This window comes from Neolamprologus multifasciatus, chromosome 18, assembly GCF_963576455.1.
Source record: "Neolamprologus multifasciatus chromosome 18, fNeoMul1.2, whole genome shotgun sequence".
In the NCBI taxonomy this organism is placed as follows: Eukaryota; Metazoa; Chordata; class Actinopteri; order Cichliformes; family Cichlidae; genus Neolamprologus; species Neolamprologus multifasciatus.
In genome coordinates this window covers 36,633,535-36,646,891 of record NC_140456.1, presented here as the reverse complement: position 1 = coordinate 36,646,891, position 13,357 = coordinate 36,633,535, and the positions used below count along the sequence as shown (strand labels likewise).

Below are 13,357 nucleotides of genomic sequence, written 5' to 3'. Positions count from 1 at the left end.
GTCTTCATCATTCCAAAAGCACGCTCTATAATACAGCGTGCCCTGGAATGATGAAAGTTGAAGTGCTGGGCTCCCACACCTTGAACTGGCCTCTTGTACGGAGTGATGAGGGGAAGTGGATGCTGGAGACATGGGTACCCTCCATCTGCTAAGATGAAATGCCTTGGAGGAGGGTAAATGGCCTGCTGGTACAGTGGGCTATTGCGTAGCAACCTGGAGTCATGCACTGACCCAGGCCAACCCACATATGTATCGATGAAGCGGCCCTGATGGTCAGGGCCGCTGGGAGGCTTGATGCGGACATGGCAGCCGTCAATTGCACCAGCAGCCTTAAAAAAGGCTCTGTGTCTTGCCAGCCCTGCAAAGCCATGAGACATCTAGGTCTTTAGGAGTCCGAGGGAGATGGATAACCTGATGGCGAATAGCCACCACCTCCTCTGTGACCCTGTGGACGATGCGGTGAACAGTGGAGCGAGGAATAGCAAACACTCTGGAAACAACTCTGTAGGATGCTCCACTTGCCAGCCAGAAAAGAAACACAAGGACCTCAATAGTGGCACCTCAACCATGTGGCCGATCCTGGCCGATTCAGCAGCTCTTTCAGAGACTCCCTGCTCAGACGAAAATCAGGCCTAGTGTCCTCATTATTAAAAAACCTGTCCAGGACTGGGACACTCAGGTTAATCCTGCAGTACTGTGGTCTCGCCTGGTGAAGGAAAATAAGGAAAATATTTTATTCTTGTCATTATTATGAATGTTGCTCTTGTTATTTAAAAAAAAAAATCGTGACAAAACTTTATTTTGATTATCATACTTAAGTAAAATTCACTGGTTAACTGATAAAAGATAAAAGAGCAGATAAAATCACTTCTACATCGGAGTTTTATTTAGCTAGTAAACAGATTTCAAATAGACACATAAACGATGGGGGAAAAAAACTGAAAACATGTATTTTCACTGTACCTGAACTCGGTTATCTCTTAGTCGGAGATAAATCAGTCGTCTGCGACAGCTGATTTGTTGTAACTCTTCGATTAACAAAAATAAGAGAAAAATACAGAGAGTTTCAACGATTTTCACCGAGGGGGAGAAAGCGGTAAGGGCGGGAACAGCTGGTGACGTAAATCTGAAGGCTAGACCGTCCCATTTCACAGCCTTGCACTTCCGGCCTTCTCGGTCTTTGAAGGACCCGGCCCACATAGACCGCGACGGCCAAGTTCTCCGAAGGATGCAGCCGACGTTTTGGGACACAGCTAGTGTCACCTGTTGAGAGAAAAAGAATAGAAAACAAGCAAAAAAAAACCAAAAACAAAGCAATATACTAAACACAACACCATCACATTAATCTAGCTAAGTGTAAACAGCAGTAAATACTAAATATTGAATGTTGTTGTGCAGCACGCAGGACAGACAGAACACACTCAGTAACTTTAAACAGCTGCTGTTATCAAGTGAAAATAGCAAAGATTTCAGGGCTGAGCTCCAGTGTTTCTACATCCTAGTAACACCTCAGAGATCATTATCATTATCATCAGGACACATTTAGGTCAACATCATTTCACATTTCTGTGTCATCATCCATGTCTCATGTTCTGAGTCTTAAATAAAGTCAATCAGGATTATTTCTTGTGTCGAGTCTCATGAGAATTTTGTGATGTCAGCTGGCACAGATTCAAAGCAGAGCTCAGAAATCTGAAATATATTTGAGTCATAAATGGAGTTTAGAGAACGAGCTGCTGATGAAGCCAGCTGTGTACAGGAGTTCAAAGGTCAGAGCTTCTGTGGGTCTGAGGGCGGCCTCACACTGGAGAAGGATGAAGGAGTCTGACCTGAGCCATTGTTTGACATCAACACATCAGCACTGCTATCAGTGAGCTTAACGACAGCCGTTAGCATCGTTTCAGTGTTTCATCATTTAAAAACACTTCCTGTCACTGTGGTGGTTACAGTGACTCAGTGGGTTGGGAAACTCATCTGTAACCGGAAGGTTGCCTGCTCTCTCTGTCCTGGTCGTTGTGTCCTTGGGCAAGACACTTCACCTACCGCCTACTGGTGTTGGCCAGAGGGGCCGATGGCGCAATATGGCAGCCTCGCTTCTGTCAGTCTGTCCCAGGGCAGCTGTGGCTACAACTGTAGCTGCCATCACCAGTGGGTGAATGTGAGAGTGAATGAATAGTGGAATTTTAAGGCGCTTTGGTTGCCTAGAAAAGAAAATGCAATTCATTATTATTTATTACTATCATGCAGTTTGTATTTTGACCACCAGAGGGCGACAAATCAGCACAGACAGAGAGCTCCATTCAAATTTTGCTGCCATCAGTAATAATTCTTCAAATATAATCATCAGTGTTTGAGCAGTTATGATATCAGGGACAATCTAGACGTGTGACAATACTGAACATGTCACATGACACACCTTAAACATCATGTGATCCACTATCAGTGTTGCGACTTCCATCCACAAATAAAGCTGCTGCTGGCTGAGATGGTTTGAGCTGTGACTCGTCTCCAATAAGCCAAACCGAGCCCCACTTGTGTTTGTGTATTTATTTCAAAACAAAAACAACAAACTTTTCACTTTCAAACCAAGTAGCGCATCTATGAACTTATATCATTTGAGAACGGGACTGAAAGATAATGTGATTATTGTCTGAATATTGTGTAACGTGCAAAAACCCACTGACTCAACTTCTCCGTTGAGAACGCCAGCATCAGGTAAATAACATGTGACCACGCCCCCATGCAATCACCTGTGGTGCAGGAACAACACCTGCACCACCATAACAAATAAAACAAACATTCACTTTGGCTCTCACTCTCAGTCTGCACTTTCATTCATGACTTCAACAGTAGGGGTGGGTTTTTATAATCGATTTATCGATTAAAATCGATTCTGGCTTGGATTACGTAAAATCGATTCATTAAAATCCTGAATCGATTTTTTAATACAAATTTATTTTGCCCGAAATGCCAGAATCTCTGGTGAAATCTCACAAAATTTCAACAACCACCAAACAGCTAAAACAGTAAATGAGAGCAGGAACACGGATTCTGCACAAAGACTTAAACACACAGCGCAACCCGCAGATCAGAATCAGTTAGATGTCGAATTTCTCACGGTCGGGCTGAAAGCCGACAGCCCGCTGATTCTGATCTGTCGGCGGGTCAGCGCTTTGTGTTCACGCCCTTTATGCGCTGATTGTAAAGCTGTTAGTTTGATGTCTCTCCAAACAATATTGACCGAACCAGCAGCAAAAGAAGATCCAAACTACGCTTCACATAAACATCGTCATGTATTCACTCTTACTTTTACTGTTTTGCTTCTACCATGTGTTAGGGAACGGCTGTGTGCAGGCAGGAGAAGGACCCAAAGTGCAGACTCCAGAGACAGAAAGTAACTCAAAACAGTTTTAATTTTAAACTCAAATGTAACATAACTGAAAATAACAAAATAGACTTACACCAGAGGACTGAGAAAAAACACACAGCTAAATAAACGGTAGATCGCGACAATGACAAACTGAAACACAGGGCTTAAATACATAGAGGGAGCAATCAGGGAATGGACAACAGGAGGGAAACACAGCTGGGGCAAATCAGAACTGACGAGACAAGGAAGCGTAAACTGAACACACTGAGAAGAGACAGAAACCTTCAAAGTAAAACAGGAAACACAAAACACAGACTGAACAAAAGACACAGACTCACATGCAGGCACTACAACAGAGGGAACAGAGACGTGGAACCAGGGCAGACACAGACTGGACACGGGGATACAGCAGACAGGGGAGACAGCAACCAAGGATTACACAGAGACAAACCATAAGACATGACTCACAAAAACCCAAAGACTAGAAATTATAAATAATATAATAAACTCAAAAGCCCTGGGTCAACGACCCAGGCATCCTAACACCATGAGGCACAGCTCTCTCTCTCTCTCTCTCTCTCTCTCTCTCTCTCTGTCTGTATGGTTTTCTGCATTATTCGCTTGCTTGTTACGCACAAGTCTACCTTTGTTTACAGCGCTATCGGCCGACTTTTTTTTTCTTTCCGTTTTATATACTTCCGAAAAGAAAACCTAATTTCTGCCGTTCAATGCTGAACAAAATTACTTTTTAAACTTTTTAAAATTATGCAAAATGCAAAACGCTTAGCCGTGTCTCTAATAAAACCGCTGTAACTTCAGAGGTAATGTTCATATGTTGATTAATGGTTTTCTTTCGTTTTTGATGTACTGCAGAATATTTTTATAAAATCCCAGGCCAGGAAAAATCACCTTCATGTGTTTCTGTGTTTTATCTTCAGCTACTTTGACACAAAGGCATCTGCTGTGACGCTCACACCTTTGATAAAGTCTTGCGTGTGTCAGCTTCCTTTTTATAGATACAAAAATATGTAAATGTACTAATCTGAATTATAATATTTCTGACTGTCAAAATTTCCCATATTCAAATCGAAGTGAATCGAATCGAATCGAATTAAATCGAATCGTGGATCGAATCGATTCTGGACCTTGTGAATCGGAATTGAATCGATTCTAGAAATCAGTGACGATACCCAGCCCTATTCAACAGGTTGAAATGAGCTTTGAAGAAACATCAGTTTAGTGCTGAAATGTTCAAACCCTGCAGGAAGAACAACAACAAAGTGATGACGGATGTTTGTGCTTCAAACAGGAAAACCAGCAGAAATAAATCACACCCTGCCAGAGGTTTGGGAATTTCCGAGGTTTATTTGAACGCTGCACAGTGTTTCGATGCTCCCGAGTGTCCTCAAACGCCGCATTAGGCTCAAAGTTTACTTTCACTTCCTGAACTTTGTGGAGTGGAGCTTGTTGTTGGTGTGTGAAGAAACTGTAAGTTTGCTTTGTTTCCTCCTTTAACAGTTTGTCTTTAGGAACTTTACTGTTTGTTCAGCTCATGTTTGATTTCTTCACACAACAAACTGTGTGTGTTTGTATTTCCGGTCTCTCCATTAAAGTCAGTGTGTAATGTTTTCCTGGCTAACATCAGCTCTGTGCAGCTTAGTTCAGCACAAATCTGCCGCTCCATAGTTCACGGTAACGGACTCACAGCTGGACCAACGAGGCCGAGTGTGTCCGCCACTCTGAGCTACGTTCCTGTTTGTGTACTTGTAGTTTGTACTTTGTGAGTTCACTCAGAGCCCACAGAGGACGCAGCGTACATGATGACGTCACAGCTCAGCTGCAGTGTTTTTCTCACCTTTACCTCCTTCACTGTCACTATGATTAATATTTACACATGACACACCTGCAGAGCTCTGACGCTAAGCTAGTCAGACAGCATGCTAAAGCTAAGCTAACGCTAAGAGCTCTTAAAGACACGAGTTAAATTGAGCACTTTAGAACAGGAAGTGATGCTTCACTTTCAGCCTTCTGTGGATTTTCTTCAGTAAAAGCTGAAGTCAAACTGTCAACATGTCAGCACACAAGCTCACACATGACTGCTTCATCAACATGGAGCTCTGAGTGTTTATTAAAGGATCATTGTGTGAAAGAGGCTCTAACACAGCTGACTGCAGCCTTTAGCTGTGAGCACACAGTGTCTCACATTTACATTCACTTTACTGTCAAACACACTCAGTAACTTTAAACAGCTGCTGTTATCAAGTGAAAACAGCAAAGATTTCAGGGCTGAGCTCCAGTGTTTCTACATCCTAGTAACACCTCAGAGATCATTATCATTATCATCAGGACACATTTAGGTCAACATCATTTCACATTTCTGTGTCATCATCCATCAAATGTTGACACGTAGTGGGTTTGTCATTCTCTCAGCTGACACTGAGATGAAGCAGGAAAGAAGCAGCTGATATTTGGACAGCACACATGATGGAAAGGAGGATTTCAGTTGATGTGCACATGAATGATTTGTGTTTCCTCTGCAGGTGAGGGTAGAAAGTGTGTGTGAGCTGATGTGAATTGAGCAGCATGGATCAGTGTGAGGACAGAGAGGAGGGAGTCCCTCCCTCTAAAACCACTCTGTGTGGGGAACATGAGAGCCAGACCAAAGCTCAGAGGTGAGATGACCATCTCTAACTGTCCATGACTCTTCTCCATGTCACAGCTCAGCACTCACATCACTGCTCTATCATTATTCACAGGAAGAAACGAGGAAGAAAACGCAATCGTGAACCTGAACCTGGACCCAGCTCTGTGTCTTTAAAAAGTGACTGGTCTATTGATAAGCCTCCTGATTTTAAAGTCCAGCGTCTGTTTGTTGCAGAGAGGTGAGCTGTTACTAACATCAGGGCTCTAGAGTGCGACCAAATTTTTCAATGGTGCGACTAAAAAAAAATATCTTAGGTCGCACCGGTGCGACCAACTGTTTGAATAACAACAACAAAAAAAAGTCTCTGGTAAACAGATTCCACACAAAGATCCGTGCTGTGTTTGCGTCTTTTTTGCGCTGATTCTGTGCTGCAGGTTTTGTCTCTCTCTCCAACCAAAATTCACTGAACCAACGGCAAAAGAAAAGAAAGTGTACTTTATTGATCCCCGTGGGGAAATTCCTCTCTGCATTTAACCCATTCACTCAGTGAAGCAGTGGGCAGCCATTGGGCGCCCGGGGAGCAGTGTGTAGGGACGGTACCTCAGGGTAGCTGTTCAGGGGAATTGAACCCCCAACCTTCCGATCATGGGGCCACCACTCTACCTACTGAGCTATCCCTGCCCCAGATCCATGCTTCACGTTTGATAAATATTGTCATGAATTCCCTCTTACCTTTGCTGTTTTGCTTCCACCACGATAAAAATCACTCTTCATGCACATCTCTCTCTCTCTCTCTCTCTGTGTACAGTTTCCCGTCTCAAATCTGTTTTCTGCATTATTCATTTGCTTATTACCCACCAGTCTACCGTTGTTTACAGCGCTGTCGACTGCTGTTTTTTTTTCACTTAAATGACCTCGGACAAGAACGCCTAATTTCTGCTGTTCAATACTGAAGAAATGTAAACTTTTTAAAATAATGCAAAATTGCAGAATATTTTTAAGGTTATCTGCTATAAAAAGCCAGACCAGGAAAATCTCCTTCATGTTTTTCTGTGTTTTATTCTCAGTTACTTTCACACAAAGGCATCTGCTGTGATGTTCACAATTCTGATGAAGTCTCACTTGTATCAGTACTGATAAATGATCAGAATTATAATATTTCTGACTGTCTGAGGCTAAATTGAATCGAATCAAAACCTCGTGAATCAGAATTGAATGGATTATAGAAATCAGTGATGATACCCAGCCCTAGTGAGTAGCCTGAAAAGAAACTATTGATTATATTGAAAAGAACTATTTTTTAACTTTTTTGTTAAGTTAAGGCCTGATCCATCTGAAATTCATAGCCAGTGCTCTGACACGGTGCCATCAATCTTCAAATGCTGAAAAAGCAGCAGTGTATCCAGGAAACACATTATATGCTGCAATAAATGCACTGCCCAAGTGTCCCCTCTCCCCACTGCCTTTCAGCAGCAGGCAGCCGCAAACAAGTCGTCAGAGGAGCCGAGATGATGACTAAGTTTAACATTTTCTGCAATATTGACAAAGCACTTTAAGTACAGGATTGTTAGTTAATAATTTAGAAATAAATATTGTCTGTATGGACTGCAATTTTCTCCCCAAAAAACTGCACATGCAAAACTGCACATGCAAAACTGCACATGTAAAACTGCACATGCAAAACTGCACATGTAAAACTGCACATGCAAAACTGCACATGCAAAACTGCACATGCAAAACTGCACATGCAAAACTGCACATGTAAAACTGCGGTGTTAAGCGAAGTGGTTGAAAAATTTGGGTGCGCCTAACTTTTGTGCTGGTGCGCCTAAGAAAAAAAGTTAGGCAAACCTTGGCAAAAAGTTAGTCTAGAGCCCTGTAACATGAACTCTTTGATTTAACTGCTTGATGTTGTTGGATGTAAACTGCAGTGCAAACATGTCATTACCCCGATCCCACCTTTTTGGCTCCTACCTCAAAGCACACTGTGCGCTGTCGATCTTACATGCCGCACAATAATGTTTAATATGTAGTATTTACTGTTATATTCCCATAGATCATCGTGATGTTGTTTATTGTATTGCTCTCGTTTTCTTCTGCTTGTTTTCTTTTTTCTTTCTCAACAGGTGATCCAGGTGATCGATATATGTATTTTTTGTCTGCTTATTTGGTGGTTTTTGTTTTTTGCCCTTTATCCCCGTCCCTCTTCTCCTGTGTTTTTCTTTCCCCTCTTTCTTTCTCCCCTTTCTTTTCCCCAGTCAAGTCTGTCCTGTATTTAGCAAGTGAAAAAAATAAAAAATAAACAATAAAAGGTGAATCAAATAGACCAATACGGCAAGGCTGGGATGGTCCATTTGGTAAAGTAAATCTGTTGGGCATCTTTCTTCGCCTTTAAACAATAATTCTGATGGCAAAGGAGCCAAACGGGACAGGCAAAAAAAAAAAAAGATTGACAGACCACGTGACTTTCGCGCATTGCATTGTGGGTACAAGTGGCAACAAAATCAAAACACTGCATCAAGCGCTAGTATTTCCAGCACCGGTAGTCATTAATTCTGTGGTTTTAATCCCTACTTGCATTTTATTTGCCCCAAAAACAGTTCTGTGCAAAACGACGGAGACGGAGAACACGGCAGCTCCGTACAAAGACAGACATGACGAAAAGGCAAAAAAAAAAAAGTACGCGGAAAAAAATCAGAGTGAAAGGGTCAGACCCATACAAGCATACAGATTGGAGTAAGGACGTTAGCGTGCTGCCCAACTTTCATCACGCACATATTTATTATTAAGTGGTCCTAAGTGTGAGTGCACACTCACAGAATGTTTAGTAACTTCAGATCCCTGCAACAAGCCCAGGTCCAGTTTACTTTGGTGATTTGGACTATTCCATTTCACAGCTGTTGTTACATTTTTTTTCTTTATCTCCTGTACAGGTCATCGCAATCTATTTGTCATTTCAGTTTGTAGTGTTACACAACATTTTCAGATCTAAAAGAAATAAAATGAGTGTTTCGTAATTCATTCAAGTTATTGTCTTTATTTACAACTGGCATTATTGTTTCATTCTATTATAGAATCTTACAAGAAAGAGGCAAAATTGTATTCCATTATGCTTTATTAGCTGCTTTGGTGAAAAACAAATCAACAATGCAACAAAAACAACAACATTGCAAAACCAACATACGGGAAAACAGTTATTCATCACTTGATTGCTTCAGTACAACACTTGGGCACATATATGCGGGACTTTTTGTGGCTGTTTCGATATCGCTCTCTCTCTCTTAACCGATCAAATCTGGCTGTGGTAGCAGCTTTAAACCCAGGCTGATAGAGGGGCCCAGTCTGGATCACATTCCAGCATTTTGTAGGCTGGTTTTCCTACAAAACACAACAAACATTAGCCCGCAAAGCCACAGTGAACAAAGCAGCATAGCTCAATGAATTCAATTCAAATCAATACAAGACTTATTTGTAACCTACATCAAGAATTATATTATGATAAATTATGTAATAACTACAACAGAAGACCCACCTTTGTGGAAATGCACGTGAGCTGGAGTGTTCTGAAATGTTAAACGTTTAAACTACTTCTCTTTCACAACGTAATCTGATAAAAAACGATCTCTTTACCCGTCGGCTGTCATGCGAGCGGCTTTTGCAGTTAATAATACAACAGCTTCGTGCCATTTTCTGTGTTTCTTTTTATCGCTGTGTGACTGTTTTCATGTGAAAGCCTGCGTGCGCTAATACCGCTTGCCACTTGTTCCCAGAATCCTTTGCGGTTTCACATTCATTATCGGTGTTCATTCCTGGGCTCCTGCTGAACCTTGTACTTCTGATATTGGTCTGGTGATAGTTTGGTCACAGGGGGTGTCAAGTCAAACTGAGTTTAGGAGGTGGAGAGCCCAGAGGCAAAAAAGTAAAAGTGACAGACTGGAAGGCGGAACTAATGTTGTCTCAGGTTTTCTGTCCGGAAGGAAAAAGAAGGCAAACTGGGAAACAACAGGAAGTTTCCACTTACGGGAAAAACCCAGCATAATTCTTTCAATAAGTTGTCACCAACAGGGATATTGTGTGGAACCGATGTGTGTAAAAATCCAGGGAGGCAGCCGGTAGGGAAATGATAGCTGGTGGCTAAGTCTAAAGGCTGGTGAGGCGGAGGTGTGGACCCGGGCGCGGCTGCAGGGGGGGAGTGGTGCAGCGAGCTCAACGGGGGGTGCTGGAGAGGCAGGTGAGACACAGCTGATGGAGTTTGGGCTGATGATGGTTTCCTTCCCCTTTTTAGTGAGACGAGAGTGGAGCGGAAGGGAAGCTGGGATCAGCTGCCAATAACGCATAGAATCTCTAAATAAAAGTGACAGCTGGCAATCACAAACTGTGTGGGTGTGTGTGTATGTGGGTGAAGTGCATTCCACAGCTGGTTAAAGCAAGTTGCAAAAGAATCGCAGCTGCTGCTAGCTTACATAGCATTAGCATTGTGCCGTGGGTTGGTCGCCTGTTTACGAGCGGCACCATCGTTTATTGTTGGTCTGCATATGGAAGACTCTTAATGCTTGCATATGGTTAAATGCAAGAAAGGCTGGTCATAAATACTATTGTTTATTGGTTAAGTTCTAATGCAGATTAGCCATTTGATTTAGCACTTTTAAAAAAAGAGGAGTATCTTTAATCTTGTATGTACAATTGTAACGTTCACCGAACGCAATATACGCAACCAGAGCATCAGGTTTATATGTATAGTCAATGGAGGAGCGCGATGAAGCGATACTGGGGTTCCTGCGAAAATTCAGAAGCAGATTTGTATGGCAAGCCATTAGTGCCAAATATTGCCACTTTTTTTAACCCGTTTGGTTAAGAAATGGCATAAAAAACGGCGTTTAATCATTCTAAACGCCGTAAAAAACGGCGTTGGTCCGGACAGAACGCCATTTTTTCCACCACAGACTGGAGCCTTGAAAGCCCCATCTAAGTGGCAGAAATAACTCTGTTTTTATCTGTCTTTGAACGCCACTTTTTACGTCACTCGGCAGAAAAACTCCGTTAAAAGATACATTAAAACTGCATTTTTTACAGCGTTCTGTGTCAGTTTTGACGACGTTCAAAACGCAGTTTTCTTGAAATTATGCAGGGCACTGCCCATGGTTCCCTCATCCAATTACTTTCAACTCATTTGACCCAATCAAAGAAGAAGAAGTGCAGACCACACTAATGCATCACCGATTCACCTTGCTGCTAAGTGATTGCCTATTTAGTACCAGTGCTTGTCACAGTATTCACTTGTATTATAATCCCACTATGCATTTTGATGTGTTTAAAGCATGATCAAGCAAACTTTGTACAAACTTTTTCTGAAACCTTAACTGTGTTATGTGTTATGGCAGCTCTGCTCATTTCTGTGCTTCTGTCTTATTTTCCTCTTTACTTCTCTTAACCTTTAAGCCTCACGCCCCCAGTACCGGGGGGCAAAATGGAGAAAATCACGTTTAATCGGTTATAACGCGGGTTGAGAAATATAAGTCCAGACATGTGTGGCATCCACAGAAACCTCAGAATCTCAGCTAAAATGTCATATAAACCATTTCTACAACCATTTCTAAGACAGAAATTGGCTTACCGTCCCAATTTCCTCCGTTATTTTCGCCGGTAGCCGTTAACCACGTGATTAACAGTAGTTACCACGCCTACCTAGCCGCATCAGAGCCGTTTTCCGTCGACAACCTCCATTTAAGACCCACCTACAGACACGTGACTGAACAGACGCCACATGCAGTAAATTTGGGCCCACGTGGGTTTTGGCATCACAACATCTGATTGGCTGGATGACATAAACGTGGCATCGTTACTGTGATTCTATTGGCTCAAACGATTAAAAAGAGCTGTCAATCACGCAAATTGACCAAAAGAAACCAAAGTTACAGCCCCTCGGAGTTTAAAGGGCCAGAGGCCAATCAACCGCTCTATGCGCACTGCAGAAAAGGGCCATTACCATGTAAATGTGTGGTTAATTCTTCAAAAATATATTTAAAAAAAAAAGAATTTTTTGGCCTGTTAATAAAATGTATTAATTTCTGCTCTTTAATACCTAAAAAAAATCAACTGGCATGTTGTCCAATTGTTTGCCAAAATTTGACATTTTTGTACAATGTCTGGATATTCATGTATTGACAGGGCTGTAATTTTTCACTGTTTCACTTTAGAAACATAAATCTTTGCACAGATGATGTTTATATGTTGGCTACTGGATTTCTGGAACCAAATGTGATCTGAGGCATATTTTTCAAAGGGTTATATGCTAAAAATTAAAAAAAATAATTAGGCGAGGATAAAATCTACTTACTTTTTCTGTGTTCCAGTCTCAGTAACTTTGACACAGTAATATCTGCTTCAATATTTACACCTCTGATGAAATTTTCCAAGTGTTAGCTTTATTTTGATGCCAAGATTGTAAGGACAGAGTTTGTAATTACAGAGAAATAATCAATTAAATTTGGGCATTACATTTTTGAGCAGGAAGCTCAGAAACCCCCTTGGGGCTTAAGAGGTTAATTTACGTCTTAGCAATCAGATTCTGCCATCATGCACTACCGTTTCGTGCTAGTTCTGTTGACTTTTCTCTTCTTTTGTCTCCACTTTTTTCACCCGTATTTGGAGACCTGGCGCATGGCTCCTTTGTTACGTTAGGGATCAGCTGTTAGCGCTGCGCCCTGCAGCTCGCTACTGGCAGACTGACCCGACATCCCCATCCAATTCCAACGTGAAATGCAATGTGCACGCTACCAGCTAGGGGCGTCTGGCGTGTTTTGGTTGCATCTATCGTAGGGATGCACCGATACCGGTATCGGGTATCGGCCTCGATACCACATTTTCTAAAGTACTCGTACTCGTTAAAAGTCCCCTGATACCGAGGACCGATACCACGGTCTGAGACCTGTCTATGTTTGAGCGGCATGTAAGGGGTTAATCACAGGCGCCGAGTGCCCGCCCCCAGGCGCAGAGTGCCCACCCCCAGGCCCCGGCTGCAGCTCAGAGCGGGGAGAAAGCCAGGCGAGACATCAGCCGTGTGGAACTATTTCAAAGTGAACAAAGATGCGAAAACAAAGGCGGGCTGCAAATTGTGCTCAGCGAAATTGTCCAGAGGAGGCTCAAAAGGTAGCGCATTTAACACAAGTAATTTAATCAAGCACCAAAATCCCAACACGACAACGAGTACAAAGAGTTTACCCACGCTTATTTACCCACGCTTATTTACCCACGCTTATTAGCACAGAGGAGCATAGCTGATGCTATAGCAGTGGGACGGAAAATAGTTGGGCATTTTAAACACTCCGCCTTAGCCTACTCCC

At 42.3% G+C, this 13,357-nt stretch overlaps 2 protein-coding genes across 4 annotated transcripts in view; one reads left to right on the top strand and one right to left on the bottom strand.

The window, feature by feature from the left end:
- The window catches only part of LOC146498584 (protein NLRC3-like), a 350,052-nt gene that overhangs the window by 149,285 nt on the left and 187,410 nt on the right, over positions 1 to 13,357 (bottom strand). The gene's annotated exons all lie outside the window — the stretch shown is intronic.
- The window catches only part of LOC146498586 (NLR family CARD domain-containing protein 3-like), an 86,194-nt gene continuing 78,211 nt past the window's right edge, over positions 5,375 to 13,357 (top strand). For both annotated transcript variants that reach the window (XR_014870541.1, XM_085140015.1), the window contains exons 1-2: positions 5,375 to 6,042; positions 6,127 to 6,252. Coding sequence is in view for 1 of the 2 variants with exons in the window: in XM_085140015.1 (XP_084996141.1) it covers positions 5,954 to 6,042; positions 6,127 to 6,252 (215 nt within the window). In the remaining variant the exon portion in view is untranslated. The remainder of the gene's footprint in view (positions 6,043 to 6,126; positions 6,253 to 13,357) is intronic.